At 37.4% G+C, this 18,425-nt stretch overlaps 1 protein-coding gene across 3 annotated transcripts in view; it reads left to right on the top strand.

Annotated features, from left to right (window-relative positions):
* Positions 1–17,639, top strand: part of LOC100017693 (acyl-coenzyme A amino acid N-acyltransferase 2-like) — a 68,300-nt gene extending 50,661 nt beyond the window's left edge. For all 3 annotated transcript variants that reach the window (XM_056805292.1, XM_056805291.1, XM_007499649.3), the window contains 3 exons: positions 1,617–2,117; positions 9,914–10,116; positions 13,857–17,639. In XM_056805292.1, coding sequence (XP_056661270.1) covers positions 1,655–2,117; positions 9,914–10,116; positions 13,857–14,450 — 1,260 coding nt within the window. In that variant the 5' untranslated portion in view covers positions 1,617–1,654 and the 3' untranslated portion in view covers positions 14,451–17,639. The remainder of the gene's footprint in view (positions 1–1,616; positions 2,118–9,913; positions 10,117–13,856) is intronic.
* Positions 17,640–18,425: the final 786 nt, after the last annotated feature.

Genomic DNA, 18,425 nt, shown 5'->3' with positions numbered 1-18,425 from the left:
TTCCAGAATGGTTGGATCATTAGTGTCCCAGTTTTGCCATATCCTCTCCAATATCTATTACTTTTCTTTGTTGTTATATTGGTCAATCTGCTTGGTGTGAGGTGGTATCTCAGAGTTGTTTTGATTTTCATTTCCCTAATTATGAGAGATTTAGAACAAGTTTTCATGTGCTTTTTGATTATATCATTAAATATTTTATTAGTTTTTGTAATTTCATCTTTAATGAAAGAACCATTCAACATGTCTCCAAAAAGGCTTGACACTTTTTAAAAATCAAATTTCTAAACAAGGGGATGCCCATCAATTGGGGAATGGCTGAACAAATTGTGGTATATGTTGGTGATGGAATACTATTGTGCAAAAAGGAATAATAAAGTGGAGGAATACCAGGGAGACTGGAACGACCTCCAGGAAGTGATGCAGAACGAGAGGAGCAGAACCAGGAGAACATTGTACACAGAGACTAATACACTGTGGTACAATCGAACGTAATGGACTTCTCCATTAGTGGCAATGCAATGTCCCTGAACAATCTGCAGGGATCTAGGAGAAAAAGCACTATTCATAAGCAGAGGACAAACTGTGGGAGTAGAAACACCGAGGAAAAGCAACTGCCTGACCACAGCGGTTGAGGGGACAGGTCAGAGGAGAGACTCTAAATGAACACTCTAATGCAAATATTAACAACATGGCAATGGGTTTGAATCAAGAACACATGTGATACCCAGTGGAATCACACGTCGGCTACGGGGGGTTGGGAGGAGGAAAAGAAAATGATCTTTGTCTTTAAGGAATAATGCATGGAAATGGTCAAATAAAATATTATAAAATTAAAAAAAATCAAATTTCTACTATTCATTACTATCTTTTTACTGAACTATGTATGACCTACAAATGCTGTCTAAAATGTATGTTTTTTTGAATTTATTTACAACTTTTTTATTTCCTGGAATGTTCTAGATATATTTGAAAAGAATGTATAGACTCTGATTTTCCCATTCATTTTTCTCTATATTTATCAAATCCAATGTCTTCAGTACTGATTTTAGGTTTATAAGTTCTTTCTTGTTTATTTTTTTCTTCACTTAATCATATTTTGTGGGATTTTGAAATCTCTCTCAAATTACTTTTCTACCTGGTGCTATATTTCCCTTGTGATTCTTATCCTATCAAGTCTAGGTGAAAACTTAGGAGGTCAAAGTACTTCTTTGTACTAGAAACTCTAGTTCACCTTGTTTGCTGCCCATACTTTCTTTAGTAGTATAGAGAAACAGATGAGGCTTTATTTTAGACATATGGGTTTTATTATTGTCTTCCCTAGATTTTCTTTTTAGAAGTTCCCAATGTCTCCACTCTATTCCTATTTCTTTTTCCTTTCACATTTATCTTCTTTTTCTTCTCACCCTTCCTTCCTCTTTCCTTTTTGTTCCTCCTTTCCATCTTTCTACTCTGCTTGTTTTCCTTTATTTTCATATTACTTGTTACCACATTTACCTATTTTTTATAGACATTTTCTTCCCTTTCCCTCCCTTTTGCTCCTCTCCCCACCTTTCTTGTCCTATATTTCAGAAATTGTGTATTTATAATTTTTGGTTTCTTTGTTTTTACATTTACAGGCTAAGATATCATTTGTGCCCCATACTACACTTTGCCAATGGTCCAGCTAATTGTCACCCCAGAAACAGCTCTTGCTGATGAGCCAATATGCATCAGAGCAACTGGACTTAACCCTTTTCAGGTTGTAACCTTCACGGCATCACTGACAGATGAAAAGGGGAAGCTCTTCCAATCTCGAGCTTTCTATAAGGCCAATGAAGCTGGCAATGTGGCTCTAGATCAAGCAGCTGCTCTTGGGGGTGACTATGTGGGTGTCCATCCCATGGGTCTCTTCTGGTCCTTGAAGCCTGTGAATCCATTTAGGCGACTACTGAAGCAAGATGTAATGAACAGCCCCTTTTACATACAGCTTGACATCTTTGACTCACTTCTTTTGGAGGATTCTCCCAAGATTCACCCAAAGGCTAGCCAGATGATAGAACGTTGGTTCTCAGGCCCTGGACTGCAAAGGATCCCAGTGAGAAATGGTCGAGTTCGAGGAGCTTTTTTCCTCCCTCCAGGTGAGATTATATTTTTTATTTGTGCATTGATTTTTTTTTCAGGGAACAATTTTCAGGGACCAATAAGAAGAAAGAGGAGAAAGTTGTCATTGATTGCATTAAAATATTTACTGGTTGGGAGCAGCTAGGTGGTTCAATACATAGAGAGCCAGGCTTGAAACTGGGAGTTCCTGGATTCAAATCTGGCCTCATATACTTCCTAGCTGTGTGCCCCTGGGCAAGTCACTTAACCTCAGTTGCCTGCCTTTTCCTGCATTTTTGCTTTGGAATCAATACCACAGTATTGATTTTAAGATGGAAGGTGAGGGTTCAAAAAAAGAAAGAGAGAGGCATACTGAAATCAAAACCCAGTGGTTACATTTAAATCAGTTAACACATGCCCAATACCAGTCCTAATGTGTGCCTTTGGAACTCCAAAGTTAGCCATAAAAGATTTGGAAATTATCCCAACTATTTGTATAATATTAATTATGCCTAGGCCCCATCATTATAAGGTAGCTAGCCAAGGATTAGCACTTCTTAACCAAAAAAGCAGGAAGAGAACTGAGAGAAGTTCTTAAAGCACCAAACAAATGGCTTAAAAACCTATAAAAATACTTTGAAATAATTATGTATCACTTTCTTGAGCAATAATTGAGGCTGAAAAGTGCACATTGATGAATTTGTTGAATTAATTCAGTGCTTTGGATAGACCCTCTAAATCAACTAAGATCAAGAAATAGAATCAAGAGATCATCCCTAGGCAGTATCTGTATGAGTTCAGCCAACAATATATGTCAGAGAAGCAATGGAAAAATGGTTGTTATGCAGATTTATTTCTGGAAATGGAAGCGGTTTTTATGAGGGTAATTCAGGATTAGATCATTATCCCCAGAAATTGTAGAAAGATTATCTTTAAGAAGCTTGAATTTAGCAATTGATATAGATTTTCAAAGGAAGTACTAGAAACACTAACACCGAAGATTATTAGTATCTAGCAGACAAGAACTGATGATTAGAATTATTACAAAAGTTCACTCTCTTTTGTGAACTGATAGATGCCAAATCCACATGCTACAAATATCATTTATTATATAGGCTAGCAATAACCAATGAATTGAGGTCAAGTAAGCCAGGTCCTTTTAAATCTAGGTATCTTCTTTCTAATCTACCCGACAATACATCTTTAGGAGCTTCCCCTACCCAAACATAAAAGCAATCAGTATTATAGCCTATAATTTCACAAAGACAGTGAACATAGGATATTTTACTCAAACAACCTTTCAAAAGAAACTGACAGGTGGTTATCTCTTAAGGTATTGTATATTAATTAGCCCTATAACCAAAAATCTCTAAGATTGAGGTCTCCTAAAACTAAGTTGGTTTAAAAACATAACTTTAGTACAGACCATAATAGATACATCTTTATAATTCACAATAAACAGTACTAAACTATAAATTCCCAATTACTCCCTTCTCTTATCGAAGAGTATTTGCAATGGGGGAAGGGATTTATTTTTTGAAGTGAAGCAATGCATAAATTCTTTCACAAATTGTTCAGACAGACTGTTCTAAGAAATCTGGCAGGTTTACAAATGAGATTTAAACAAAGTCTTTCTCCCTCTCACATTCTCTTACCCATTAAATAAATAGATATTATTTTTCCCTTTAAAATATACCAAGTTAAATGCTTCATAAGTTTTAATCTTATCCCTTAACAGCCTAATAACTTAACCTATAATTTTATAGTATTTGTAAGTAATAGCCAAATAATTTCCAATGAACGTTTCTCTTTATAACAGGCAAAGCTGAAGGTTTCCACCTCCAAGTACTTCTGGATATCACAATACATGGTCAAGCATGGCTGATAGAATAACATGACAGTTTTCAAACATAGGTCAGACCACAATCTAACAATATCCAGATTAAAAGAGAAGCTGCTTTTGTACAGCGTATCTGATGCAATAATTTACCAGATTTCACAATACAAGAAAATGTAGAAACATGATAATAATATTCACAATATTAAGAATTTAATTATATGAAACAAAATTCAGTCCAAATCAGATGGTATTAATTTGGTCAGCTATATTTCCAAAATACCTTAAACAGAAAATCATCCATCCTATCACACCTGGCTTTAATACATTAAAAATTTTTTTTTTTTGGTGAAGCAACCCTTCTTAACATAAACCAATTTGTAAACTCTTTCATTCTAGCTAGATCTGAAACTAGCCTTTCTGCCTCAGAATCTATACTATATCACCAGCAGAGCTAAAACAAATTTATAACCATATCCAAATAACAAGTCTCAAACATCTCATCAGATAAAACAACCAAGAAAATTTGAAACCATTATTATATTATAATAATAAAATAAAACATGCTTAAAATAATTAACAGCTCTTAAAACAATTGTTTATAATAGTATAAAATAACAAGTCATGTAGTTTTTTAAAATAAATTGGTGTTACCAATTTCACAATATAAAAATATGTAATTTATTTTATATTACCAATTAAGATTCATAACTATTATTATTCTGTTAGCTCAAAAGCATTCAGAGCTAAATATTATAAATCATTGCTGTTAAAAATTTTCACTCGAAGATTCTTGGTGGAGGATTGAATTTTGGCCCAGGCAGGTTTTCTTAGTTGCTGGGAAGGATGTGGCCCATTTTTCCTCAGGCTGAAATTCTCAACAGTTTTCACAAAGAGAATTAATTAAATGATTCTCAATCTGCATGATGCAAGAAAACATTTAAAGTATTTTTTAATATTAACATTATTTTTAAAGTATCATATGATAGTCATGTTTAAAACAGAATGGAGCACCAAAGATCACAATAGCCAAAATATAGTATTTGATTCATGAGGCAAGGAGCTTCTTATAAATGATCCTGAAAAGAGACAACTACACCAGATGCTTATCTGTCTTCCCTTGTGGTAGACTAAGAAGTGAAAGCTTCAAAAAAAATTTTTTAGAGGAGTGTGATATGATGGATTTCTCTTTATAAGTTCTAGTTCTCAACTAAAATGAAATCGCTATACTTCAACCTTAACGTGAGGCTAGATTGTGAAGTCTTAAAATAGTCATTAGTCAGGGCAGCTAAGTAGCACAGTGGACAGAGAACCAAACCTGGGATCAAATTTGGCCTCAGACACTTCCCACTGTGTGATCCTGGGCAAGCTGCTTGAATCCATTTGTCTTGCTCTTGTCACTCTTCTATCTTAGAACTGATACTAAGATAGGTGGTAAGGGTTTAAAAAAAACCTTATTTCTCTGTTTCAAAAGTCCAGCATTCAGTAGTATTGTTCCAACTTAATTACTTCACACTGTTAGCAGATGTGGTAAGCCTTTTTGACAGATGAGAACATTTTAAGGGATTCTTTATACCAAATTCATTGAAAACCATTATAACTATCTTCTATATTCCTAAAGAGTTTTCAAACATATTTACATCAGTCTTAACTCTAGAGAATCAAAAAGAGCTCAATTTTCTAATAATATGTTTCTAATACAATGATTATTAAATGTATACCAAGGCACTTCACAATAATGATATCATTTAGGTCTCCAAATGAGCAAACTAACCAACCAACCCTTGAAGCATTCTCTTTAAAACAGCATGTTTTAAGATCACTCAACCATCACATTTTCTGATCCATTCATTTCCCTAATACGTTACTTTGTCTTAATATCAAATAGTAGACTAGAGTCTGATCATACTTGTCCTGCTCAAAATGAGACCAGAATTAATTCAATTATACCCAGATCTAGATCCCCAAATGTTATCATGCAAAATACTTCAGTAATAATTTCAATTATTTAGCTATTATTCTTTACAAGACCCATTTATTTCAAGCATGTATAAGGCCTCAATTTTCAGCTAATCCACTATCAAATTTCAAGTGGCAATCCCTTGCTTTAGGTTCTAATCCACCACAATTATCCTAAAAGAGGAGCTCACTTAGGGCCACATTCTAACTTAGTTTCAAGAATATTCAACCAAATCAAATCTGAGCTTTGTAATTAATTGCAACATGCAAAATCTCAAATTTCTGACAGAGCTTCAAATTGAGAATTTCTTGTTCCTCTTAGCTCATTCTTAAAGATAAATAGTGGTAACTATCTCTATAATTTTTCTCTATTTATCTTAATGCCACCAAAAGAACTGGATCATTTTCTCATCCCTGCCTCTTACTTGGCAGCCTGTTTGGAATCCAGGGACATTCAGCTTCTAAATCCAAATTATAATAGTGTAAAAATATGAAATTTCCCATATTCTTCTTATCTCCTTTAATTTCTCTCTCTCTCTATCTCTTTGTCTCTCTCTTTTCATATGTACACACACCCACACACACCCACATAACCCTCTAGTGGTCTTAAAAAACATTTTATATCCTTTATATTCTTTTCCTGAACTTTCATTTTACTTGGTCAATATCTTCATACTATGTGTCAGGCTATCTTCACTCTACCGAAACACATATTGTTAAATAAGACCAGTGATTTACTAAAACTTGTATTTTCTTAAGCTATATAGTTAATTTCAACTCAGGTGATTATATATATATTTCCTTTCCTTTCCTTTCCTTTCCTTTCCTTTCCTTTCCTTTCCTTTCCTTTCCTTTCCCTTTCCTTTCCTTTCCTTTCCTTTCCTTTCCTTTCCTTTCCTTTCCTTTCCTTTCCTTTCCTTTCCTTTCCTTTCCTTTCCTTTCCTTTCCTTTCCTTTCCTTTCCTTTCCTTTCTTTTCTTTTCTCTTTCTTTTCCTTTCCTTTCCTCCTTTCCTTTCCTTTCTTTCCTTTCCTTTCCTTTCCTTTCCTTTTCCTTTCCTTTCCTTTCCTTTCCTTTCCTTTCCTTTCCTTTCCTTTCCTTTCCTTTCCTTTCCTTTCCTTTCCTTTCCTTTCCCCTTCCTTTCCCTTCCCTCTCCCCTTCCTTCCCTTCCCTTCCCCTTCCCTTCCCTTCCCCTTCCCTTCCCTTCCCTTCCTTCCCTTCCTTCCTTCCCTTCCTTTCCTTTCCTTTCCTTTCCTTTCCTTTCCTTTCCTTTCTTCTTTCCTTTCCTTTCCTTTCCTTTCCTTTCCTTTCCTTTCCTTTCCTTTCCTTTCCTTTCCTTTCCTTTCCTTTCCTTTCCTTTCCTTTCCTTTCCTTTCCTTTCCTTTCCTTCCTTTCCTTTCTTTCCTTCCTTTCCTTTCCTTCCCTTCCCTTCCTTCCCTTTCCTTTCCTTTCCTTTCCTTTCCTTTCCTTTCCTTTCCTTCCTTTCCTTTCCTTTCCTTTCCTTTCCTTTCCTTTCCTTTCCTTTCCTTTCCTTTCCTTTCCTTTCCTTTCCTTTCTTCCTTCCCTTCCCTTCCCTTCCTTCCCTTCCCTTCCCTTCCCTTCCCTTCCTTCCCTTCCCTTTCTTTCCTTCTTTCCTTTCCTTCCTTTCCTTTCCTTTCCTTTCCTTCCTTTCCTTTCCTTTCCTTTCCTTTCCTTTCCTTCTTCCTTTCCTTTCCTTTCCTTTCCTTTCCTTTCCTTTCCTTTCCTTTCCTTTCCTTTTCCTTTCCTTTCCTTTCCTTTCCTTTCCTCCCTCCCTCCCTCCCTCCCTTCCTTCCTTCCTTCCTCCCCCTTCCTTCCTTCCTCCCTTCCTTCCTTCCTTCCTCCCTTCCTTCCCTTCCTCCTCCTCCTCTCCATAGTTTTATAACCTGTTGGCCAGAGATTCAAATTACTCCCCAGAATGGTTGGATCAGTTTACAACTCCAGAAAGAGTGTATCAGTGTCCCAGTTTTCCCACATCCCTTCAAATGATGGAGGTGGGCAGTGATATAAGTGGGATTCCATGTTCTGGAGTCTTATATTCTTCATCTATTAGCATTAGTTAAACATAAATTTCAAAATCTATATTACTAAACATTTAACTTGTATATATTATTAATCACTTCTAATAGTCTTGCATTGCTCTGCTCTGTATTTACAGAAGTCTTATACTGTTGTGTATTACTAAGTACTTGTGCTGTTTTGTTCTGTTCTGTTCTATTCTGTATTTACATATTCTGCCCTCCCTATTTCCTTACTGAGATAAGGGCATTGGAGGGAGATAGTGAGGCTTCTCTGCTTTGTGGAATGTCCCAGAAAGCCCAAGGATGAACTATTCAATAAATAAGCAAACCCTGATCCATCCCTTGAGCAACTGCACCAACTGGGAGGTCATTCAACCTCTGAAGGGTTACCACATTAGCCCTTTGACCACTTAATTACGCTGAATATTTTCTTCTTTAAAGGCTTTCTTACCTTTGGACAAGAACTGAGTTTTGAGCCTTTTGGGCAAGACCCTGCTACACATTTTGGTGTGTTTTCCCCACAACACAGTATTTGTTATTTTCTTTTTCTTTCATATTATCCAATTTGGTAGGTGGAAAGATGCACATACCAAGTGCCTGCTATGTGCCAGGCACTGTACTAAGCACCTGGCAGACACTGTCTCATTTGATCCTCCCGATAATTCCTGAGAGATAAATGCTTTTTTATCCCCATTTTACCAGTACAGAATGGAGGCAGGAGAGATTGAGACTTGCTCATGTGTGTGTATGATGAATACAGAGAAGGATGAAAAGATCTCTTTGTACTGATGCAGAGTGAAGTAAGCAGAGCCAAGAAAGCAACATATATAATAGCTACAACAATGTAAATAAAAAAATGACACATCAAAAATATCTAATGTAAATGTAGAAGAACTAGGTGGCTTAATGGATAGAGCACTAGACCTGGAGTAGGGAAGACCTGGGTTCAAATATGACCTCAGACACTTCTTAGCTTTGTGATCCTGGGTAAGTCACTTGGCTAGCCTTTACCCTTTTGTTTTGGAGTTGTTACTAAGACATAAAGTATTATTTTTAAAAAAAGTAAATGTAACAAAATTATAAAATTCAGATAGGACTCAAATAAAGGCAGATAAGAAAACACTCCTCTTCTCTCAATCTATTCCTTCAAGGAGGTGGAAGGTGTACAGATATTACACATTGCACATATTTTTGGACTTTTTCCATGTCTCATTCAAATGCTGACAGATTCTTTGGCTCTAAAAAATACTCTTTGTCGTATGGGATAGCTCCTTGGGAAAGGAAGTAGAAAGGATATATGGGATACTATGGAGATGTAAGAAACAGAAAATACCAATAAAAATATAAAAACAAAAACATAAAACAAAGAAGGGCATAAAACATCTTCCAGAGTTTAGGAGGTGATGGTACTCTGTCCTCAACAGACCTCATCTAGAATTATGAATTCACTTCTAGGTACTGCAGCTTAAGAAGGATATTGAAAAGCTGAAAACCACATGAAAGATGGGAGCTGGCCTAAGGAAAAGTCTTGATTTCATGTCATAATGAACATAGGTTGAAATAATTGAGGATGTTTAGTCTGGAGAAGAGAAGACCTGGAGCAGTCATGATAACTTTGTTCAGATATTTGCTAAACTTGTTCTGTTTGGCCCTGAAAGACAGAACCAGAAACAATGGGTAGAAGCCACAAAGAAACAAATTAGAACTGTTTCAAAATGGAATACGTTGCCTTAAGAGATGGTAGGTTCCCTGTCCTTGGAAATCTCTAAGCAGAGCCTCTCTATCTACTTATTAGGTATGTTAGGGTGGATACTCATTTAGGGAATGGGTTGAACTAGACGGCTGCTGAACATCCCCTTCTCACTCACAAATTCTTTCATTTGTTTGATACTGCAGCAATGTTATTCATTTTAAACTACCCATAATTTTATATGAAGCTCACCTTTGGCTGGCAAATCATTTTCATATTCTTTCATTCTTCCTTTGTCCACTCTGTCTCAGGAGAAGGCCCTTTCCCAGGGGTAATTGATTTATTTGGTGGCATTGGTGGCCTGATTGAATTTCGGGCCAGTCTCTTGGCCAGCCATGGCTTTGGCGTATTGGCCTTGGCATATTTTGCCTATGAAGACCTGCCTCGCAGCTTGCTGGAAGTTGACCTGGAATATTTTGAGGAAGCTGCCAATATGTTGCTGCATCACCCACAGGTATCTCTCATTTCCACAGCTTCCAGATACTGGTCTGAATCCTGAACTAGGAAAGACTTGTTGGGTCTGAACTCCACAGGAGTTGTTTCAGGAATCATAGTTTTAGAACTGAGAGGCATTAAACATTTATTAGTCCAATTTACTTGGTCTTTAGTTAGTCACACTGAGGTGAATGTGAATGAAATAATTGGCCACCTATGCCAGTCTGGGCTAGGATTTCAAGCTATAAAAACAGCCTCATCCCGAGTTAGCCTGGATACAGGGTATATTGGATGATAGACAGAGAATAGTGATGGACCTACTCAACTACATGAATAGATTCAGAGAGAAATGTGCCTTCTGTTCTTCTGGGTTCTGACCTATTAGGGCACCATATTTCTCTTATGTGGAGAAATGAAATGAACATATAATTACTCTCAGAAGGTCGTCTCTGCCAGGACCAGGAATTCTTAACTTTTCTCTGGCTTTCAGATGAAGTCTATGGACCCAATTTAAGAATAATATTTTTAAAATAAAGGGAGTACTAAATTACAGTTAGAGATTAGTGAAAATATAGATGTAATTTTCCCCTCTATTCAAGTTCAAGGACCTCCTTATCCTCCCAGTTTAAGAATACCTGGTATAGGTAATATAGTCTTGGTCTCCCAGATGACCTGGAAATAATGAGGGTTGTATTTTATATTGAGGTAGATAAAGGCAGACTAGTGTCTAACCAATGGTGCCAGTCAAGGTAGACCAACTATATTTTAGTCAGGAAAAAGGAAGGGTTGTGTTGGTGTAATCTTTTTGGGTCCTGTTGGTTCCACTGGGCAGATCCACCACTTATCACTGACTGCAATGCAAATTATAGAGGTTCCTTCTCCACTTCATGCAGTGGAATGGGCATGGGGGTGAAGACAAACAATCAGAATTCTCCTCCCTTTCTACCTTGGCTTAGAGCATGTTACAGTGGAAAGATCATTGGAATTGGGATCCAAGGACCTGGATTCATATTCTTCCTGCATCACTCATCAGCTGACTTCTCTAGGTCTCATTTTTCTCATCTATAAAAGGGAGGAGCTGGATTTGATGACCTGTAAGGTTTTTCCTAGGTCTAAGTTTATGGCCCTACAGAATCCTCAATAGTCATCAATTAGTCAATCAGTAGTCAGTGATGACTTGTATTCCTCATCCCTTATTCCATGCTGCAGTGTCATCATTATAAGAAAGATGTTCTAACTGTTTTCTAGAGGCAACATACCAAACTGGAGTGCTAGCCTTAGAGTCAGGAAGACTGGTTCAAACCTTTCCTCTGGTGTTTACTTGTAAGTCACCTAACCTCCAAGTGCTTCTGGCAAATATTTAAAACTTGGGATCATGGGATCAGAGATTTAAATTTGGAAGGGAAGGGAAAGAGAAGGCAACATACATAAAGAACTACTACATGCCAGATACTGTGTTAAGTAATTTACAAATATTATTTCATTTGATCCTTCCAACAAGTCAGCAAAGCAGGTGCTGTTATTTTCCTCAGTAAATTAAGGCAAAAACAGAGATTAAGTGACTCATTCAGGGTGACACAGCTAGGGAGTATCTGAGGCTGGATTTGAACTTAGATTGTCCTGGACCCAGGCTCCGTGATATGCAGTGGATAGCTGTAGCCAACAGTTACCTCTAAGGAAGAGACTTTAGAAGCTGTCTGATCCAATGTCCTCATTCTACATATAAGGAAACTGAGGCCCAGAGAGCTTAAATGACTTGTCCAAAATCTCATAGCAAATGTCAGAGATGGAATTTGAACCCAGATGCTTTGATTCCAAAACCAGTGGTGATTGCTTGAGTTGGTGGAAAGGTCTCCTACACAGGAGTTACCTAATCAACACATGGTGCTATATATCTGTGCCTACCATATTTGCCCAAATTTAGTGCGATGTTTTTTCCCCCAATGACAGTCACATTCACACTATATTCAAGCACTTGCAACTTTGAAACCATAAGTTGTGTATTGTGTGCCGTAGTATATGTAAAAATCATGGCTCTCTCCTGAGGCAGATGGGAAATTCCGACTAAACGCCTGTTTATTTTGATATTCTATCAAATGTCACCATTAATATACTAAAGGCGCCAAATCAGTGTTGATTAAAACTAGTGGAAATGAGAACACTAGAATGACTGTAATGTTTGTGGTCATAGCTGATGGGCAAAAACTGACTCCTTATGTAATTTTAAGGCATGAAACATTGCCTAAGGAAAAGTTACCATCAGGAGTGATCTTTTGAGTGCAGGACAAGGGATGGATGAATGAAGAACTTGTGCTAGATTGGTTGAATGTGGTCTGTGTAGGCATCTGTGTGTGTTACCACGTCAGAGAGGAATGCTTGTACTGGAAGCGTTCAAGGGTCACCTGAATGAAAATGTGAAGAAGAGAATTGCTGAAATGCTCACAGACCTAATGTTATTCCAGGAGGAATGATGTCACAATCACAACTATAAGATGTAGTAATTAATAAGCTATTCAAAGATCATTTGAGGAAAGAATATAACAAGTTGGCCAGAAATCATGAATTTGCTCCATCGGGAAAAATAAAGAAACTGTCCATCACTGTATTAGGGAACTGGATCAAAACTGCATGGGACAAAATCTCCACCAAATCCATTGTGTTTGGATTTTTTAAAATGTTGTCTATCAAATAGTATGAATAGAAGTGAAGATGGTGTTTTGTGGGAAGAAGAGGATGATGGCAGTGCCTGGAATGATGTTTGCATTTCGGGAAATGAAATAGAAGAGGAAGGAGAACATGATTAAATATAAGAAGATAGTTTCTCACAAGTATCTATCAAAGTAATACATATTTAACAAAAGTGTTGGCATTAAAAATCCTTTAACTTGTTTTCAGGACCTTGAAAAAACTTCAAATATAAAGTGCCTGCATGATGCCCAAATTAAGAGAAAATTGAAATTTAAAAGGAGACAATAAAATGGGTATTTCCTCTTTCTGAGTTACCCTTAGGATCCCACTATATTCTGGCTTGTATTTTATTCTGGCTGATAAGGTATGTTCATGGTGTCTCAAAAAACCCTTGACAGCTTGATAATGCAACAAAACTTTTGGGACACCCTGTATGATGAATTTATCAGTCAATAATCATTTATATGCTGGGTGCTAGGGTCACAAAGACCCAAATGAAATAGTCACTGCATGTGTAGAACTTGTATTCTCTTGGGGAAGACATCATTAACCTACCTTAGTAATTTACAAAAGAAATACAAAAACTTTGATAACTAAGATCCCTGCTAATTATAATGATTCCCAATGCTTATTTCAGAATGCCCAGAGCAGTTTGGATTCTCTCATTCTATTACCAAATTTACATTCCCTCAATCTTCCAAGCAAAGTGAAATTCAATTCATTTTTGTTTTTAAAACTATATGCTGTATTGCACATGGTAGGTGTACATGTGTGCACATGTGTGTTTGTGTGTGAAGAACATATTTGTGATAAGGGATGGGGTGTTACACCATAAATTGTGATTGCCTGCTACCCCTTCCAAAAGGCTGAGGAATAACTACTAGTTTCAGAATGAACTTTGCAAGAAAGGGCAGGGGGTCAGCTGTTTTGCATATTCAAATGACCACTCATACTCATGACAGATCCTAGCCATCTTCCCCCAGCTTTTGGGATGGTCTTTTTTGGTAAAGTACAGATACTATAGCTGGATTCTCCTCTCACCACCCTTTCTCTCCCTTTGATGTCTTTCAGATCCAAAGGTCAGGGATTGGGGTCATCTCAGTATGTAAAGGTGCTGAGATTGGGCTGGCCATGGCAATACACCTGGAACAGGTTGCAGCCACCATCTGTATCAATGGGACCAATGCTGTCCATGAGACCCCATGCAAATACAGAGATCTTGTCATCAGCCCAATTCCCCACCAGAAGGAGTATACCCAGATACACGTGTCAGGGGCTCTAAATTTTCGTCGTATTAAGGGAGACCCTCGAGATGAAGTCAACCAACAGAGTGTCCTGCCTGTAGAAAAGGCCCGGGGCCATATTCTCTTCATCGTGGGAGAGAAAGATGAATGTCTCAACAGCAAGGCTTATGCTGAGCAAGCAATGGAGCAGCTGAAGAGCCACGGAAGAAGCAATGGGACTCTGCTCTCCTACCCTGGGGCTGGACACCTGATAGAGCCTCCCTATTCCCCACTGTGCTTTGCCTCATGGAACCCCTTCTTATCCAGGCCCTTTCTGTGGGGAGGTGATATCCGCTCTCATGCAGCAGCCCAGGAGCACTCTTGGAGAGAGATTCAGAAATTCCTCAGATGCCACCTCGCTCCTTCCAGGAGCAAACTCTGAAAAAAGAGAAAAGCCTGACGGGGAGAAAAATACCTTGGAATGGAGGATAGCAGAAAAGATAAGAGCCTCCACAGTCACTAATAGGCCATATTTCTTTGTGTCTATCTGAATCTATTTCCCCCTTTCTTGGAGTCTACAATTTCCTTTTGGCCCTGCCCACAAAAGCTGTATTTGTTTTCCTCCTTTCCTTCCTAATCATCTTTACTCAGAAAGTACTTTCACAGTACTGAGCATCCACTTTTTCTGTTCCTGAGGTGGTCTGTGACACAATCAGAATCAGAGTAGGAAGTATGGAAGTCTGCAGAGATGTGTCACAGGAAACATTTGTAACTTTTGCAAACACTTATTGTATGCTGATATATGTTGAGAATGCCTTTGGTAGATTGATTCCTTTTAGAATTTTTCCTGAGTTCCCTTTCTATATGCTATTAATTCCCTACAAGCAATTCTCTCTATTCCCTCTGCCTTACCGGTGGAAGACTAGAGCCTCTTTCAATAATCTCCCCACATTACTCAGAGACATTTACTCTCAAAAAGTCCATACCATCTACTTATACCACCATCTGCCCAGCCTCACTGGCATTGCCAAAGGAACTCTCTGACACTCTTCTATCTTCATTAATGATTTCAGCAAGATCAGGAATCCTGGCTCTCTTCTTGGGAAATCTTCCTTTCCTTCTATTTCTCCCACTTTCTCACCCCTGCTTAGCGTGTTTATCACCCTATTCTTGAACTTGAGTCACTTTCTATTCCCTATTCTTTAAGGTTATCAACCCTCTTTTGTCTTTATTTGTCTCCATACCCAACCTGAACTATCTTTCTTGCCACTTTGACCTTCCCACTTGCTCTGCCATGGCAGTCCATGCACAGCTTTGGACTACCCCCGCCCCCCGTATTCTTTGTTCTTATATTTTCTAGTACTGCTAAACAATGTCAAGAAAGCAGGTTGACTGGTTCTACTACAAATTCATACTCTCTAGGTTCAATTGGGCTTTCCTTCTTCTTGCTCACCAATTCCTTCATCTTTTTTCCAGCACCTATTGAAATTCTCACAATTGTTTTTCAAGCCCTTTCTACCCTCTTGAAGCACATTATCCTACCTTGCTGTCCACCTCACTTGATGCCTTCATTTTCTTAAAAATAATTTTTTTCACCAACTACCTGGAAAAACATTTTAAAATCTTTGTTTATTTTTAAGTTTGAGTCAAATTTTGACCCTCCTTCCATCACTCCCCCCCCCCCACTTTCTGAGATGGCTAGCAATCTAATATAGATTTTACATGTATAATAGTGTAAAACATCTCTATGTTAGTCATTTTGTGAAAGAACTCTAACCAACAATTGAAAAATGAAGAAATAAGTGTGTATAATAAGAAAAATAATTTGTCTTGGTCTGCAGACTCTTATCAGTTCTTTCTCTTGAGACAGTTGACATTTTTCAGTTGAAGATTTTCTTAGATCACTGTATCCCTAAGAATAGCTAAGCCATTTATAAATGTACATCATATTGCTGTTATCTTGTATCAAGTACAATGTTATCTTGGTTCTGCTTAATTCATTTTGTATCAGTTCATGTAGATCTTAACAGATTTTTCTGAAATCCTCCTGCTTATCACTTCTTATAGCACAATAGTATTCCATCATACTCATATACCCCAAACTTGTTCAGTCATTCCCCAAATGATAGATAGCTCCTCAATTCCCAATTCTTTGCCACTGCAAAAAGAGATACTATAAATATTTTTGCACAAACAAGTCCTTTTCCCTTTTCGAAAATCTCATTGGGATACAGACCAAGTAATGGTATTGCTGGATCAAAGGATATGCACAATTTTATAGCCCTTTAGAAGTCCTCACTTTCTACTTGAGTAAGAGGGTTAAAGTTACCCAAAGATCTCCCTGATGTTCTCCCTCCTTAACCTTCAAGTTTATCTGTATTTTCACCAATTCTCATCTCTTTAGTTCACTCAGGGGAAAAATGTCTCTCCTGGCTCCCGAGTTTCTAATCTGTCAAATGAAGGGGTTAGACTTGATCACTCCTGAGTTACCTGTCTTCTAGCCCTAGAACTATGACCATATAACCTTGTGGCCTTTCTTGCCAAGTGTCTTTATCTTTCTTCTGCTTGTGATCTCCTTTGTCTATATCCTCTAGAACGCTGTTCCCTAAATTAACTCTTGTTCTCTTCCACCAGCTCTTTGCCCTCTACCTTCAAACTTGAACCGCTTCTATCTTTCCAAGTCCTTCTTTTCATTCTATAACACCCTAAAGTTAGACTCATCTCTTTTTTCCCTTTACTATCTAACTTTGGAGAGAAATCTATACTCTTATATTGCCTCTACCTCATCATGCTCCATCATTCTTTAACCCATTGGGATATGGATTCCAACCCTGTCAGATGACTGAAACTCCTCTTTTAAAGGGCTAGTAACCTTAATCAGAAATTCTGATGACTTTTTCTCCCACCTGTCCATCCCTTATTTGTATTCTATTCGACATTTGACAATGTTGATTTCCTCCTCCTTTTTTATAAAGGCTTTCCTCTCTTGGTTACTGTGACTATTACACTATTCTGGTTTGTCCTTATAATATGTCTATGTCTATTTTTATTTGTATATGTGTTTATACATGTTATATTCTATTTACATAATAAAGGTGAGGAAACTGAGGTTGACAGATTAATTTATTTTCTCAGGGTCACATTGAGGCCAGTTTTGAACTCGGGTCTTGCTGACTCTTCTCACTTTGAGAATATGCTATTCTTTTTTATTGTAATACTTTTCCATCTCTGTTTACCAAATGCCTATTTACCTTTTAGGGTGCAATTCTCAAATGTCATGTCCTCCATGAAAATCCACCTGATCCCCTCTGTATTCCCTAAGCACTTTCTTTTGGCTATTATGCCATTAATCACACATTACCTTATATTATAATTATTACCGTGCATGTTTTGCCTCTTTTGCCCATGAGAGCAGGGATTTTGTTTTATAGTGCTTTGTGACCCCTATTTCCTCATATATAGCAAACATTTGATAAATATTTGTTGATTGAAGGAATACATAAATTGAAATGTGATTATATTGTGATATGTTAGAGGTAGCCCCTAGTTTTATTTCAGTAATTATTTTGTGAAGAAATTTGTACATCATATGAGTTATTTAACATATGATCAATAAATTAAATTATGCCAAGCTTTTAGCTCTGCTCACTTTTGTTATAGCATGGTTCTTGGGCATTGGTATAGTTGGAGCATGAGGAATTTAGTCTTTTAATTTCTACGTGGTCAGGAGAGGCACCAAAACCTAAAATCTCAGAGTGCCTACAGTCACAAATTAAAAAAAAAAAACACAATGTCAGAATTGGATGGGCTTTGGGGGTGAGCCCATCCAAGAGTACCTTAAAAAAGAGGAATTCCTCTACAATATAACTTAGCAACCAGTATCCAACCTTTTCTGAAAGACCTTCAATGAAGGACAATCCACCACCTTCCAGAGGATCCCATTCTACTTCTGGATAGCTCTAATTATTAGTCAATACTTCCTCATTTCAATCTTAAGTGAGCTTTTCTAAGTTTTGATTTCCACTCATTGTTCCTAGTTCTGCCCTCTGGGACCAAGAAGAACAAAATTGATATCTTTCTTCCACAACTCTTCAAATACTTGAAAACAGTTATCTTGTCCAGTAGAAGTCTTTTCTTCTCTGTCCCAAACACCTACAATCCCTTCAACCAGTCCTCATACAGCATAAACTTATGCAATGTTAAGTCATCCTCAAAGGAGGAGGGATTTTTCCCCCCTTAGGAACAAATCAAATGGGAAATGACACTTGGAGAACTGTCAACATATTATATAATCTGTAGTATTCTTCTCTAAAACTTTAGCAATTTTTACTCATGGCAAAAGTGGCACCAGACATGCCCTCAAATCAACTGTATAGGACAAATGAATTTGAGATGGGTAGAGAGATGGCTAGGACAG

This window comes from Monodelphis domestica, chromosome 7, assembly GCF_027887165.1.
Source record: "Monodelphis domestica isolate mMonDom1 chromosome 7, mMonDom1.pri, whole genome shotgun sequence".
Classification (NCBI taxonomy): Eukaryota; Metazoa; Chordata; class Mammalia; order Didelphimorphia; family Didelphidae; genus Monodelphis; species Monodelphis domestica.
This window is presented reverse-complemented; position numbering and strand designations above follow the sequence as displayed.